This window comes from Rhinatrema bivittatum, chromosome 12 (genome assembly GCF_901001135.1).
Source record: "Rhinatrema bivittatum chromosome 12, aRhiBiv1.1, whole genome shotgun sequence".
Classification (NCBI taxonomy): Eukaryota; Metazoa; Chordata; class Amphibia; order Gymnophiona; family Rhinatrematidae; genus Rhinatrema; species Rhinatrema bivittatum.
Window position 1 is genome coordinate 44,594,050 of NC_042626.1, and position 16,874 is coordinate 44,610,923.

At 40.9% G+C, this 16,874-nt stretch overlaps 1 protein-coding gene across 2 annotated transcripts in view; it reads right to left on the minus strand.

Moving 5' to 3' along the window:
* DCPS (decapping enzyme, scavenger) overlaps positions 1-16,874 on the minus strand; it is a 49,997-nt gene that overhangs the window by 29,965 nt on the left and 3,158 nt on the right. For both annotated transcript variants that reach the window (XM_029573223.1, XM_029573222.1), the window contains exons 2-4: positions 12,752-12,920; positions 6,947-7,092; positions 2,746-2,859 (exon numbers count right to left, since the gene is read on the minus strand). In XM_029573223.1, coding sequence (XP_029429083.1) covers positions 2,746-2,859; positions 6,947-7,092; positions 12,752-12,920 — 429 coding nt within the window. The remainder of the gene's footprint in view (positions 1-2,745; positions 2,860-6,946; positions 7,093-12,751; positions 12,921-16,874) is intronic.

Genomic DNA, 16,874 nt, shown 5'->3' on the forward strand with positions numbered 1-16,874 from the left:
TCAATGTATCGCTTCCATAGTAAAACATTGCTTTTAAATCTATGATCTGCCAGAAATATTTTCTCAAAATTAGCCATATAGAGGTTTGCAATCGAGGGGGCCATAGGAGACCCCATCGCTACTCCCTTAACTTGCATGTAGTATTCACGATTGAATGAAAAGAATTTTTTTTTTCAATACTATACTAGCAAGCTCTATAATGAACTGATTTGGTATCCGAGAGTTACTATTGTATAGATGGACAGTTTCTTCTACAATTAAAACCGTCTCATTTTGTGGTATATTGGTGTATAGCGAATCAACGTCTAAAGTCACCAAAATAACGTCTATATTGTCAATTTTCAACTCCATGAGTATAGTAATCATATGGGCTGAGTCTCTTATGTAGGATGGTATCTTGTGAACATGTGGTCGCAAAAATGTATCAATGAAAATAGCCAGTGGTTCCATTAATGAACTATTAGCAGAAATAATAGGTCTTCCAGGTGGATCTCTTATTGATTTATGTATCTTCGGCAACACATACATAACTGGCATCACAGGGAACTGTACTGTGAGGAACTCTATTTCTTTTTTGGTAAGATAATTGCCAGATTCTCCAATCGATATGATATTGTCTACTTCTTTTTTGATCATACCTGTGGGATCATTCTTTAATTTCTTGTAGAAATTAGTATCATGTAATTGTCTTTCTACTTCTTGAAAATACTTAGATTTATCCATAACGACAATTGCCCCTCCTTTGTCTGCTGGTTTAATTATTATTGATTGATCCTTCTTCAATTCAGTGATGGCATCTTTTTCTGGTAAGGATAAATTATGTCTATATCTGAACTTCTTCTCTTTTTCTGAAATGTCTTTCAATATTAGTGTTTCAAATGTATGAATTATAGGATTTGGAGGTCCACCTGGCACCCATTTGCTAATTGGTTTCACTACTGAGTTATCGCTAGTCGTTGGTATAGTGGAAAAAAGATCTATAATTTTAAGTTTCCACGTGAACTTAAAAAGTTCAACTCTTGTCTTAAAAGCATTATATCTAGTAGTGGGAACAAAGGACATTCCTTTGTTCAGAACAGCTAATTCTTCAGAGCTTAAATCTCTACTGGATATGTTGACTATTCTATTCTCATCTTTGGTGACCACATTTTTCAATATTGGTAGGGATGACCTCTTCCCCGACCCCTTCCTCTCCCTCTCCCCCTTAGAGGTGGTGTTTCCCATTTGTTCTCTTGATTGTTGCTGAGAAATTTGATGACATCCAGGGGAGACTCAAGGGCTTCATCAAGTATTATCCTCTGCTATTCCTAAAGCACCCTTAGGAATATCCCACTGAGTTGGTAAAAGTGGGCCTCCTATGCAGCCGCCTCACTAGAGCTGCCTTACAATAGGCAAACCCTCTGCTAGAACATAACAAGCCCACTTCTGGAGAGCCTGGAAGGCTTTGTGGCTGCCATGGCCTTCATGTTCGGGAAGCCAGATGGGAGAATTGTGCCTGGACATGCACACTGGAGAGTTATTTTCCAGCATCTGCCTACTCCAATGGCTTCAGAGACTCTGCTGCACACAAGTCCGGCATCTGCAGAGGTCTCATTCTGCCCAAGTCCAGCTCCAGCAATCCCGTTTCTTAGTCAAACAGCCAGCTCCTCCCCCCCCCCCCCACACTCTCTAAACTTCTAAGTGACATGTAAAGCCCACTACCTTTGCACCAGGCAGACACGTTACCAAGCAATCCTCACATGCAACAGTGTTCCAACTATCCTCAATTCTAATAATCGAATTGCCAACAACAATAGAAGTTCTGTCCCTCCTCTTCTGGGCTAACTCCCCTGGAGACACATGTTCAGTGTGAGAGGATAACACATTTATTTAAAAATTCTTCAATAATACCTTAGTGACCTGAAAATCATCCAAAGCAGTTCAAATTACATCACCCAACTTATCCAAAACACATCATCTGGAAGACAGATCCCAGCTAAAAGAATACATCCTTCATGGGAGACATTATTCCTCCAAAGTTGCACTGTGGCTGCTAGAGTGGAGGTGGGACTTCTCTACTATATTCCTGAAGGTCTATAGCTCCTCCAGGTCTGCCATTCTAGGCTCCAGAGATCTCTGAGAGTTAGGAGCTCTTTGTTCTGAGTGCACACATACAACCTTTCCCCACCAGGCAGATAACTTATTTATGACACTCGGTGCAAAAGACTAGATAACCCCCATCCCACTGATGTCACCATCTTATTATTGTTGAGTTGTTAAGTTATTTAAAGTTGTTTAAGGAATTGGGATGCTTAATCCAAATTTAAATCCCCTTAATTTATGTTAATCTTTTTGTCAATGACTTGCAATAGACTACAATTAATCAACTGATTAAGGTCACAGTTAATTACTCACTTGTTGATGTAAATCCCTAATTGACTCTTATTATAAAAAAATTCCCTCCTAACTTTCTAACTAGGCTAAGAGTCTATGGATGAAAATGTGTGACTGGGGTGGGAAAATCAAACTACACTAATCATCACTGATCAAACAACTCTCACACTTTCTCACAGCAAAGCAATTTACCTTTGAAAACTTTATGCATACACAATTAATTCAAGTCACAAGCTATTTCTTGCTATTAGTTTCCATATACAAAATAAAAACAGACTACGAAGAAAAGAATTTCAGGAGAGACAGAAAAAGCAAAGGAAAATAAAGATTTATATACACCCTATCAAATCACTTACTGCTCCAATGACATACCTGTTTCTGATCCCACTTGAAATCTGGAATAAGGACAAAGCCACTGATAGGGTCAGTGTTTTCATAAACTATTCGATCGGCTTCTGCTTTCTTCTCCAGGATATTATACACCCACTGAAAGAGACAACAGAAGGAGAAATGGAGCCAGATCTTATACACCCACTGCATAACGGAGACAAAGGGAGGGACTGAGCCAAGATATTATACACCAACTGCAAGAGGAAATCTAAGGTCATAGCTGCTAAGCATTTTGACCATAACAAAATAAGAGAAATCCTTTAGCACATCTAGCACAAAGGGAAAAGGGACGGAGCCAGGATGTTATACACTCACTGAAAGAGAAGGCAAAGGAAGAGATGGAATGAGGATATTATATAACTCCATTCCCCCAGATCTTCGACAGGAACCGTGTCTTCTAACATTCAGAAAGAGGCTTAAGACGTGGTTGTTTAAGCAAGCCTTTCCACACCCCACCTGACCATTAATTCACCAACTACAGTCAGACACTCTCTGAACATTGCAAACAATTGCTCGTTCCTTTAAATTCCTATTGCCTTTCCTTCTCCTCCCAGTTTTGAACACCCCTGTTTTATTGTAACTTCAGAGTTTCCTTTCACTTGTTACTGGTTGAGTTTATTTGCATTTTCACCCCCTGTTAAATGTAAAACCAGCATGATGTGATCCTTATCTCGAATGCCGGTATAGAAAAGCACTAAATAAATAAATAAAATAAATATAACCACTGTAAGAGAAATAACCCAAGTCATTTTAACTACACTTAGCAAGTATTAACCAGTGTCCATATCTGTTGAAATTCTTGGCATTCTTGTTTTGCTCATATGACGAATCACTATTTTCCTAAATTCAACTCTGTTTATACTCTGCACATCTAAAGGTCAATTTTCAAAAAAGAGCCAAGTGCCTAACTTTCTGGGAGATGCATCAAGCCACGGTAGTGCTCTAACATACGTTAAACAGCATATATCACGTGATAGAGCACTGTCACGGCGCTATCACGTATTTATTTATTTTAAAAAGTTTCTAGACTGCCAATGACTATTTCTTGATGGTTTACAATACATTGATCTCCCTGCCCTAGGACCCTCACCTATTACAATGATCTTCTTTGCATCCAATTTGCACGAATAATGCAAATGCATGCAAAGAACGTCATTACTAGGCAATATGATGCAAATATTTTATTATGGTGGTCAGCAGCGATAAAATAACTGCACCTTTTTGAAAAGTGGTAAACGTGAGAAGGGAGGCCCAGGACCCTAATGTGGGACCCCAAGGTTCCCGCCTCATGTTTAAAGAGCCGGCTGAGATTTAATCCCCGGACCTTGCCTCATCAGGGGCAAAGTCAGGTTGACATTTTATGTCCATGGGCCCTGGGGTGCTCAGATTCCCCACTGAACCCCAATGACTTCTTTTTGAGGTATGGGGGGGGGGGAGGGGCTTGGGGAGTGGGGGTCCAGCTGTCCCCACAAGTCCACCAAATTTATTTTATTTTGGAGAGGGAACAGGGATGAGAATGGGGGTTAGAGAACCACTCTGCTCCCCAGACCTCAGGGATTTTACTTTGTTTGGATGAGGAGTGAGGGAGGGGGCGGTGGTGGGTTATATGGGTAAGGGGACATTTTTTCATATTCACGGTACAGAACGAGCTGTCACTGCACAGTTTGCATCAATTTTTTTTTCCAGAGATCCAGTGCCATCTCAGAAGGCAATGGGGATAACCATTAACCCCCGGGGTCATGTGTGGCCTTTGGGAGTGTATTTTTGGGCTTGAGTCCTTTAATTTTACTGGAGGATCATTAGGGACCCTTGTTAGCGTTCTGATGCTCTCTCAGGAAAATATCTACAGCTCTCTCAAACGTGCTAAAATAACGGCGCGGACCACTGTACCTCACTCAGCCGTGTTATTTTATTAACATAAGATTGCCTATGCATAGTCGGCTTTGCATGCGTTAGCCAATTTTATGCATGCAAAGCAGTTTATTTCCATAGGGAAAGAAATCTTGTGTTATATTGCATGAAAGTACCATGATATTGCGATAGCGTGATAAATAGCATTTAATGCGTATTACATGCTGTTTAACTCGCAATATCGCCTTATTGCAGCTTAGTAAATCTAGCTCTTAGCTACTGATGAAATCAGCACTAGCTGGCTAACTGGGTGATGCATCAATTGGCAGTAGTAGTCTATTACGGGTTAAAGAGCATGTATTGCTCTGCCCTGGTTCCCTCTCCTATTACGATGGCATGCTTTGCATGCTATTTGCATGCAAAGGTCAATAATAAGCAATTTGATGTATTTATTTATTTAAAATATTTATATACCGTTTTATCAATTCAAAATTGATCAAAGTGGTTTACAATCAAATAGATTAAAGTAAAATTAACTTATGGCAATAAAATAAAAATTTAAATGTTGATAAAAATTAATAAAAATAAATAAAGTACAGTTGGAAATTAAAAAATACAATTCAATATCTGATCAATATAAAAAATCCTAAGGATGTATAAACTATCGTTAAATAAGAAATACTATAGATTCATTACCATTATTTTAACAAAACTAGATATTTTATCGTGGCTGATCGAGAAAGTGGTCAGCCACGATAAAACAACATCTCCTGGGGAATCAGTAAATGTAATGCAGGAGCCCCGGGATCTTAATGTGGGTCCCAAAGCTCCCCTGTTACATTTAAAGGGCCATGCAAACCCTAAAAAAAACCTGCCACGGCAAAAAGAAAGTAAGCGGGAGTCAGGACTGACTCTCTGCTCAATCCATGGCCACCACTTGGTGGCCCCAACCCCCAAAAAGTGAAAAAACAGATTGTGTGTCATGTGCAGTGACAGCCCCCCCCCCAACCCAGTCTTCAAAATCCAGCATTTCCCCCCTCCCCGCAACCCTCCTTCCCATAGAAAATAGTGCAGTGAAGGTTCCTCCTCCCAACCCCAACAGACCCTCCCAAAATCGTTTGGGGTATACTGCCCCCTCCTTCTCCTCCCCCAAAGATAATAAATAAAATCATTGGTGTTCAGTGAGACCCCCTGTGCCCCAAGGAAAACCACTCCACCCCCGACCCCCCTCTTTCCTGTACCCCCCCCCCCCCTCGCCCAACCTTTAAAATGTGAATAAGCTCCCATGATGGGGCCCAAGGCACCGCCCTTGTACCCGGACCAGTCGTGGTCATTTTTCAAAATGGCACCAATCTGACCTTGCTCCTATCACATGAAATGTGTCCAAGGCCACACTGTCTACATCAGATCCCCGGACCTTGCCCCAATTACATGACAGGGGCAAGACGAAGTCAGCACCCCTTTTGAAAAAAACGGCGCCGACTAGGCCGGGTGCAAGGAGGCGCGCCGGACCCTATCGTGGGAGCTTATTCACATTTTAAAGGTTTGGGTGGGATTCCTGGCAGTATGAGGGATCCCACTGAACCCCAATCATTTTATTTTTAAACCTCTGTGAGGGGAAGGGGGCAATACACCAACAATTTTTGGGGTCTATTGGGGTGGGGAATCTTCACTGCACTATTTTCTATGGGAAGGTGGGTGGGGGGACAAGCTGGATTTTGAAGACTGGGTTGGGAGGGCCATCGCCACGCATGACACAACATCTATTTTTTCACTTTTTGGACGTCGGGGCCACAACTCGCCTTCTTTTTGACACAGCAATTTTCTTTTTTGGCGGCGGTCCTTTAAAGTGATGGCAGTCCCTTGCGGCTGGGACCACCATCGCACCTGAAGGCACGCTAGCCGTGTTTTGTCCCGTGGTGTTTGGTCACAAGACAAAAGAACGCGCCACAGAACCACAATGTTTTTTCAGGGGAGGGGCCCCCACTATCGCAGCACCACCCCCCCCCCATGATAATGGGATCCCTCACACGAAAAAACATCGCAACTTAGTGGCTCTAGGTGAAATCCTCTAAAACAAAATATCACCACCCAATCAATAATGCCCCTTCCCGCCCTTCTTCCTATAACATTAAAAACAAAGTCCCAGTAGCTCCATAACCCCTCCTGGCTGGATCCTTAGCAAATTTCATTTGCTAGCAGCTCATTAAGGAAGTAACTGGCAAGGCCGTTAACTGTTTATTAAAGCTCTGGCCTGGAGATATAGACGTCACTCTGTTCTATAATCCTCTCCCTATCTCCTGGTATTTATATTTTGTTGACAGGGCATTACCTGTATGCTGAAGCTCTGTGACTGAAGGAATGGCAGGGTAATGCTCCTATAATCCTCTCCTGTCTCCTGGATGAGGTAAACATCTTGGCTCTGATATTTTTTAATGTGTTTTTCGGTTGCAGGATACACAATGGTGGTTTTTATCTCTGAAATAAAAAGAGATTTATGGTTTTATAGCCTGACTGATGTGATAAAGTTCTTCCATAACATTCCAAAGAAAAACCATTTGCATTATATAAAAACGACACACTTTACAAACAAAAGCCATGAAAAAAATGAATAGTTCTATACACATGTAATAAAGGAACCCATGTGCAGTTGGAGGAAAGTCAGCAAAACAGCACAGGGTCAAAGCAAGCCAACAAAGAAAAGGCTAGAGGAAGAATTAATGACATACATGCAAAAAGAAAAGTCCTGGGCGGAGATTCAGAGTGAGCTCTATCCCCAAAGCCATACCCCAGGGCCTAGAAAGGAGGGCCGTCAGAAACAGGGAGATAAAGAGAAAGAATAGGGCTGGCTATGAACAAAAAGGAAAATGCCCAGATACTTCTACCAAGTGGAACCATTTGAGACTGTTAGCATGAGGAAATGGGGGATGAGGAAAAAAAAAGCGCATTTGCTTACTATAACAAGGCTCTCTGTAGACAGCAGAATGAACTAACCATGACATGGGGCGACATCATCGGACAGCACCTAATGGACCAATCTCTCTAGCTCAGTACATTTTTACGTTGTCTCATGAGCCCCTCAGTTGACTGAAGGAGTTGACCGACCAGGAAGGCAAGCGGTTATCAAGTATGGCTAATTCATCCTGTCGTCTATGGAGAACCTTGTTTATGGTAAGCAAATTTGCTCTCTCCTTCGACAAGTAGGGCTGAATTAGCCATGACATGTGGTTAGTCCCAAGCTGAGGGTTGTATGACAAATCATTTATTAAACAGAGCAACCCAGCTCCCCTATGGCCTATTGGGTGAACAGACTGCAATATACCTCTTGCCCAAAGCTATTGTCTAGACAATAATGGGATGTGAAGGTCATCAATGGATGCAGCTGTTAGATAAGCCACTAAGGTGGACATGGTTTATACTTGATGAGCCTTGATCGAGTCTGTCATCCAGAGGCCAAACAGAGCATAACAATATGCAATACAGTCTGCTAGCCAGCTGGACAATGTGCACGTGGCAACAGCTATTCCCAGTCTGTTAGGATCGTAGGAAATGGAAAGTTGAGACGCCTGACAATGTGGTAATAGACCAAGGCCCTTTAACAGCCCAATGAATGTCGGGCCTTCTTTCCTTTATGTTCATGAGGTCTTGGAAAGAATGTGCGCAAAACAATGGCTTGACTAAAATGAAAAGCTGAAACTACTGTAAGAGGTGGGGAAAGGCGCGGGGGGGGGGGGTGGCTGAGCGGTCACAGAATACACAACACACTTAATTACAAGTATAGAAGCTTGACTCATAAGTCTGAGAATAAACAATGAAAAGCATACAAGATTAAAGTTGCATTAAAGGATATCTAAACAAAATACTTCCCTCACAGTTTCCGATGTGAGATATTTTGGAAAACCTGGAAACACAACGCACTGGGGAATCAGCAGCAACTCATCGGTCACTTCACTAACCACTGATAATGTCCAGACAGCTTTTCCCTACTCCAGGGGTCACTTCATTAACACTGGTAATGTCCCAAAAGCTTTTCCTCTGAGCTGTTGGTTCTCTGATTCTAAACAACCTGTCTCATGTTGCTCTTTTTAAGTTAATTCTTCTGACATTTGTCCTAGTTTCTTTCTCTGGACCACACCCCATGGCAGATGGACTACGTTTTCTTTTATTGGAACCTCTCTGTTGGGATGCCCTAACTCTCCTGTTTCATTAGCATCCTTCAAGGATACATTCCTCCGAACCATACTGAGTGACTGTCACATCAAAGTGATCCTGTAGTTTCCTCTAATGACAATGTTACAGTCAGCCTCCAATCCCCATAAATACTGATGAATTTAGTGCACTGTTCTGATACAGATCGGTTGCAACTTCGGGGACCTTTAACATTGCCTCGCCATTGTCCTGCTGATTTATGGGGTCAGAAACTTGATATAAATTGTTCACAATAGAATAATCAGTATGTCACTTTGCTGTCCATTAATTTGAGGATCCTATAGTCCTACTACACCATGGTCACCAGGAAAACTATAGGGTTGTTTTCATGTTTTCATTATGCAACCATGATGATATAGCATCTCTACATAGGTAGAGGTCTCATGGATCTAATTATAAGTGGTGTTTGGTTTATTTCTGTGCACCCAATAAAGGCTTTTTAATAAACTGAAATATTGATGGCCTGATGGTGGTTATGTGAGTTTTCTTGATTGATATTTCTATATATGTACTCTGTTTTCATCCAGTGGTGTAGCCAGAATTGATTTTTTTGGGTGGGCCCAAGGTTAACATGAGTGGGCTGAAGGCATGCAGGTCTGAGACCTACTAGTTGTTTTCTTAATGTTAAATAATGCCATATACTGCACCCTAGAATGGCTTTTTAAGTAATTTGCAACAGCCATTATGCATCATGGATGAAACTTTAAAATAATTTACTTCAATAATTTAAGCACTTACCAGCATTAAAAATTTCTTATTAATCAGAGTTTATAAATGCCCAAGTATAGAAAACAATCAGATCCAATCATGTAATAAAACAAAAATGAATGTATTCTTTCATGAACCATCTTTGCAGAAAACCAGAAATCTTCATAAATACAATACAATATAATTAATCATCAGAACAGGTGCAGCACAGAGCTAGGGCAATTCATATAACATGAAAAAACCTTATGAAAAAGCAGCAATGCAAATACTACACCAGGCCCTAGAACATTAATACATCACCTACGGGAATAACAGAACAAGCTGGACTACTACTACAGAGAAACTATATGCTAGAAATACTGCATTTCTGTCACACACAGGCAAAACTGAGACCGACCCTTACCCTAATATAGAAATAAGAGACTATAAATTAGAAACAGAAACATGCAGATAAAGCCAAAATAGAAAGCCTGAGAAACTAAAATGTCTGAACAGTGGAATATTTAAGAGCAAAATACAAAAATATAAGAAATGCACATTCCTAAAGATGACATGTTTAAATTGCTAACATCTATATATATATATATATATATATATAGATAGATAGATATATAGATATATATATTTTTTTTTTTTACCTTTGTTGTCTGATCTTTGTATTTTTTTAATCAGTTGGTCCTGGTCTCTTTTTCCCATTTTTTCCCTTGTCGCTCATTTCCTAATTCCTTTTCAGTGTCTTTCTTCTACTACTGTCTTGTTCCCTTCCACACACACACACACACTTTCTCTCACAGACTCCCTCACACACTCAAGCTCTCATTCTCATATGCTCTCCCCTCACCCCCAAGCTCACATTCTCTGCAGTCACACATACAAGCTCTCACTTTCTCACCCCTCCCCAGGCTTATATTCTTATCCACACACAGACGCACATCCAGGCACCCATTCTCACCCACACATACACATATTCAAGCTCCCATTCTCACCCATACATTCACACATTCAAGCTCCCATTCTCACCCACACATACACACATTTAAGGTCCCATTCTCACCCAACACATACACACATTCAAGCACCCATTCTTACCCACATATTCAAGCTTCCATTCTCACCCACACACACACAAACCCAGACTACCATTCTCACCCACACACAATCCCAGGCTCCCATTCTCCCCATACAAACACACACACACACACACTTAAGGTCCCATTCTCACCCACACATACACACATTTAAGCTCCCATTCTCACCCACACATACACAAATTCAAGCTCCCATTCTTACCCACATACATACATTCAAGCTCCCATTCTCACCCATACATAAACCCAGACTCCCATTCTCACCCATATATATACACATTCAAGCTTCCATTCTCACCCACACATAAACCCAGGCTCCCATTCTCACCCATATATATACACATTCAAGCTTCCATTCTCACCCACACATAAACCCAGGCTCCCATTCTCACCCACACACAAACGCAGGCTCCCATTCTCACCCACATATACACACAAACCCAGGCTCCCATTCTCACCCATATATACACACATTCAAGCTTCCATTCTCACCCACACACAAACCCAGGCTCCCATTCTCACCCATATATACACACATTCAAGCTTCCATTCTCACCCACACACATTCAAGATTCCATTCTCACTCCCATACACACCCAGGCTCCGATTTTCACCCACACACACACCAAGGCTCTCATTCTCATCCACACATACACATTCAAGCCTATGCACAGCTTCCGTTTCCTTCCCCCAAAGCAGGAAGATCAGCTGGCCTCTCCTGCTGCCACCCGCTTCCGTATGGCCGACTGATCTTCCTGTTTGGGGGGGGGGGAGGAGAGCGGAAGCACCGCGCACAGCTTCCGCTTCCTCCCCCCTAAGCAGGAAGATCAGTCGGCCATAGGGCCCGAAGATAGCAGGAAGTGGGTGGCAGCAGGAGAGGCCAGCTGATCTTCCTGCTCTGGGGGAAGGAAGAGGAAGCTATGCGCGGTGCTTCCGCTCTCCTCCCCCCCCCCAAACAGGAAGATCAGTTGGCCACACGGCCGCAGGACTGCTTCCCCATGTGTGCCGTGCAAATGCACAGAATGGTGCACCAGGCCTGGGTCCTTCTCTTTGCTGTTGCGGAGATGGGATCCCGCGACAGCGTTGCAGTTCCAGTGCCAGCTGGGTGGGCCTGAGCCTAAATTGGGTGGGCAGCTGCCCACCCAGGCCACGCCACTGTTTTCATCACATATATCCATCAATAATTTCTTCTTTTGTTGTTTTTACCTACACAGCAGTGCCAAACCCTCCCTTGCTCCCTATGCAGCCTCATTCATGATTCAGACTGCAGTCATAATAATGTCCAGTTCAGCAACACTAAGAAGTTGGATTAAAAGTGACTCACTATAGACCACAGCAGTGGGGGATGCAGGGAATTAATCATGTGGGGAGGTGACTTTCAAGAAGCTTGGAAAGTTCAAATGTTCCTCATGGGATATATACTGGTAAAATATAGGTACTATACACTGTCGGAGGAAAGCTATTTTCTCTTTAGTTTTTGAGGCTTGTGTTAGGTGTTACACACCACTGCTGAAGAGCAAATGTTCTCTTGGCACTTGCCATGTCCCACATCACAAAGCAAATCGCTTTTATGAGTGTGTATAGAGCTTTATCAAAGAGGGAACAAACTGTACCTATTTTTCACATTTCACTTTGAATGTACTTGTATTCAGAGGGCAAACAGGGATATATATATATATATATATATACACACACAAATATACATATACATATTTATATATATATATATATATATATATATATATATACATACACACACACACACACCCATGATGTATATTTCAACAAAAGCAATATTGGTTGATTTTTAAAATATTTTCTAAAACTACAATACTGCAATTTTCTATGAGCCAAGCTTCCTAAAATGCTCAGCCAATCCAAACATGAAATCCCATTCTAGTATTTCAATCAAGCATCATTGATTTTGATTTAGGTACTAATTAAATACATCCTCTTGATGCAACATAGGAAGAAATCCCAAAGACAAAAACAGGACCAATATGAAGCTTCAACACAAAAGAGCTAACTTTATTTTTCAATTTTGATTATGACATAGTTGCCCTGCATCTAAATTGGTCAATTAATGCACGCTGATTAATAATACATAGCTGAGCCCTGTCATGTCAACCTACCACTCAGCTCTGGAGGTGGGTAGAGAGTGTATGTGCTATAAATGTCATTACGTATCTGAAGTTTCAGCTCTGACTTCTTGCTCAAGAGGTCCGAGACCCGGTCTGCCTGCAAGGGAGTTTTTTCCAGGATCACTATGGCATCTTTCTCATCGCCCGAGTCTTCATTCACCTTGAAAAGAAAATTCCATCAACCAAAATACTGGTCAGACAGGTAAGATGAAGAGCCAGATTAAACAGGAAAGGACACAGAGCAAGTTCTAACTGACCTCTCATTTTACACCTTTAACTCACTGTCATAAGAACATAAGATATGCCATACTGGGTCAGACCTTGGCGTCCATCAAGCCCAGTATCCTGTTTCCAACAGTGGCCAATCCAAGTCACAAGTACCTGGCAAGTACCCAAACATTAAATAGATCTCAGCTACTATTCCTTATTGATTAATAGGAGTTTATGGATTTCTCCTACAGGAACTTATCAAAACCTTTTTTTAAAGCCAGTTACACTAACTGCCTTAACCACATCCTCTGGCAATGAAGTCCAGAACTTAACTGTGCGTTGAGTGAAAAAGAATTTTCTCCAATTTGTTTTAAATGAAGTACCCCCAAGTTCTTCTGAAATCTGAAAGAGTAAATAACCAATTTACATTAACCTATTCAAAGTCCTTTCATGATTTTCTAGACTTCTATCATATCCCTCCTTAGCCATCTCTTCTCCAAGCTAAACAGCCCTAACCTCTTTAGCCTTTCCTCATAGGGGAAGCTGTTCCATCCCCTTTATCATTTTGGTTGCCCTTCTCTGCACTTTCTCCAGTGCAACTATATCTTTTTTGAGATGCGGCGACCAGTACTGCACACATTATTCAAGATGCCACTAAGATATGAATGCCATTCAGATATGAAATGTGTGGCATTTAAAGCTAGCAAATCAACAGCTGGAATAATGCTGCATTCTGAACATTTTAGAGCAATTCTCCACAGAACTACAGTAACCGACATACTTTCCGCCCACCCTTGGGGATAAGCTGGATAATGGGAAAAATCAGGATATATGGATTTATAATAATACATAATAAATAAATGACAACTACTGGAGTCAGAAGGAAGTAAAAAAAAAACAAACCACAAGGTAGAGTGAAGGATAAACTTGAGTCAGTGGCAGAAGAGGCAACATCAGGTCCAATGCAGCAGTAGACCCGAGATGTTTGGTGCAAAGCTGGCATGCAGGCAAGGGGATGTAATCAAGAGAGGCACGGAGGATGGGGGAAACAGAGGTAAAAACAAGGCAGCCAACACTGGTCAATTAGCAAGACTTAGCCAACCTTGGGACATCATTTACTGAAACAGTTAACTAGGCCAATCAGAAAGTTGGTGGTTGAATAATAGGTCACTTAATGGATATAGCTCAAGCTACTACCCTTAATAGAAGGCTTGGGGTAGCCTGCATGGAGCAGCAGTTGCTATAAACCTTAAAAAATAAAATGTTAAAAATGTAAAAAAACAACATAACTTGCTGGGTAGACTAGATGGACCATTTTGGTCTTTAGCTGCCATTATTCATGATGTTACTATGTTAATTACGTGACAGAACACTGGAAGGTCCACATTCAATACCATTTAGCTGGATAACTTGTATATTATCCAGCTAAATGGCAACTTTTTGAATATTGAGCCACTTATTTTACAAAATTATAGCCAGATAAGTCATTATCTGTCTATAATTTAGCTGGATTTAAAAAAAAAAAAAAAAAAAAAAGTGTTCTGGGGTTGTGCCCAAGTTAACTGGCTAACTTACAGCAATTCTACAGTTATCCAACCTTGTGTGGCCAGACAACTTTCCACTTAACCGGATATCTTGGAACCATGGAGGGGGAAATATCTCAATTTCTGGAAGAGATGGAGCTTCCGATATTACCAGATGCCCTGGCTGCTACAATCACAGAGCTAGAAATTCAAAAATTGGAAAAAGGATCCATCTGAGGCTAAGAAAGAATTTGAAAAGAAGCTGGTTGTAGAGGCAAAAACTAATAATAAAAACTTTTTAAAATATATGCAAAGCTGGAAGCCTGTGAAGGAGTCGATGGGACTGTTAGATCATCCAGGGGTTAAAGGGGCACTTAGAGATGATAAAGCCATCGTGGAAAGAGTGAATGAATTCTTTGCTTCAGTGTTTACTGAAGAGGATATTGGGGAGATACCTGTTCCAGAAACTGTAGTCACAGTGGTGATGATTAAGAAGAACTGATACAAATCACTATGAAGCTGGAAGATGTAATAAGGCAGATTGACAAACTAAAGAACAGCAAATTGCCCAAACCAGATGGTGTATATATCCCACAATTCTGAAAGGACTCAAAAATGAAATTGTAGATCTATTACCAGTAATTTGTAAGCGATCATTGCAATCGTCTGTTGTGCCTAACTGTAGGGTGGCCAATCTTTAAAAAGGGCTCCAGTGGTGATCTGGGAAATTATAGACTGGTAAGTGTGACTTCAGTGCTGGGAAAAATCATGGAAATATTCTAAACAACAAAATCACAGCACATATAGAAAGACAATGGGACACAGACAACATGGATTTACACAAGGGAAATCTTGCCTCACCAATCTGCTACATTTTTTTAAGGGTTAGTTAACATGTGGATAGTGGTGAGCCTATGGATGTAGTGCATTTGGATTTTCAGAAGGTGTTTGATAAAGTGGCCCATAAAAGACTCCTGAGAAAATTAAAAAGTCATGGGATGGGAGGCAATGTCCTATTGTGGACTGCAAACTGGGTGAAAGATAGAAAACAAATAATAGGACTAAATGGTCAGTTTTCTCAATGGAGTGCCTCAGGGATCTGTACTGGGACCGGTGCTTTTAAATATATTTATAAATGATCTGGAAAGGGGGACAATAAATTAGGAGATCAAATTTGCAAGACAACACAAAATTATTCCAAGTTCTTAAATCACTAGCAGATTGTGAAAAATTGCAGGAGGACCTTGTGAGATTGGAAGACTGGGCATTTAAATGGCAAATTAAATTTAATGTGGGCACATGCAAAGTGATAAGACATGGGAAAAGTAACCCACACTGTAGTAACATAATGTTAGGTTCCATATTAGGAGTTACCTCTCACAATAAGGAATTGAGTATCATAGTGGATAATACTTTGAAATCCTCAGTTTAATGTGTAGCAGTGGTCAAAAAAGCAAACAGAATGCTAGAAATTATTAGGAAAGGAAAGAATTAAAACAGCAAATATTATAATGCCCCTGTATTGCTCCATGGTGAGACCGGACTTAGAATACCGTGTGCCATTCTGATCACCGTATCTCAAAAAAGAAATAGTTGCATTGGAAAAGTAAGAAGTGCAACCAAAATGATAAATGGGATGATGGAATGGCTCTCCTATGAAGAAAGGATAGAGAAGTTAGGGCTGTTCAGCTTGGAGAAGAGACGGCTTAGGGTGGGGATTATGATAGAGGTCTAATAAATAAAGAGTGGAATAGAACAGGTACATATAAATCAGTTATTTACTCCTTCAAAAAGTACAAAGACCAGGGGACACTTAATGAAGTTAATATGTAGCACATTCAAAAAAATCGGAGAAAGTTCTTTTTCACTCAACGGACAATTACGTTTTTTTAATTCATTGCCAGAGGATGTGGTTAAGACAGTTAGTGTAGCCGAGTTTAAAAAAGGTTTGGATAAGTTCCTGGAGAAGTCAATAAACTGTTATTAATCATGAAGACTTAGAAAATAGCCACTACTTATCACATCGGGCTTGGTTTATTGTTATTTTGCTAAGGTTGCTGAAGTGTATATGTTATGTGCCCCTTTCTATGAATGTCTAAATTGTGTGGCCACAAAGAAAAGCGAGTTTCTTCTGATCACGTCAAAATATACATTTATTTTTCTCCACTGCAAGCAGTAAATTAAAAGTGTCACAATGATATCAACGAGCAGGACACACTTATCAAAACATAGAGGACCATGTCTTTTTATTTCTCATGAGCCCTTGACTGCGAGTTGACATTAGTCCACCGCTGGGGCTGGAATTGGATGCCCAGCGCTTTCCGGAATCAGGAGGTAATAACTCATGTCTTCATCTATATGGAATTTACATCTAATGGGTG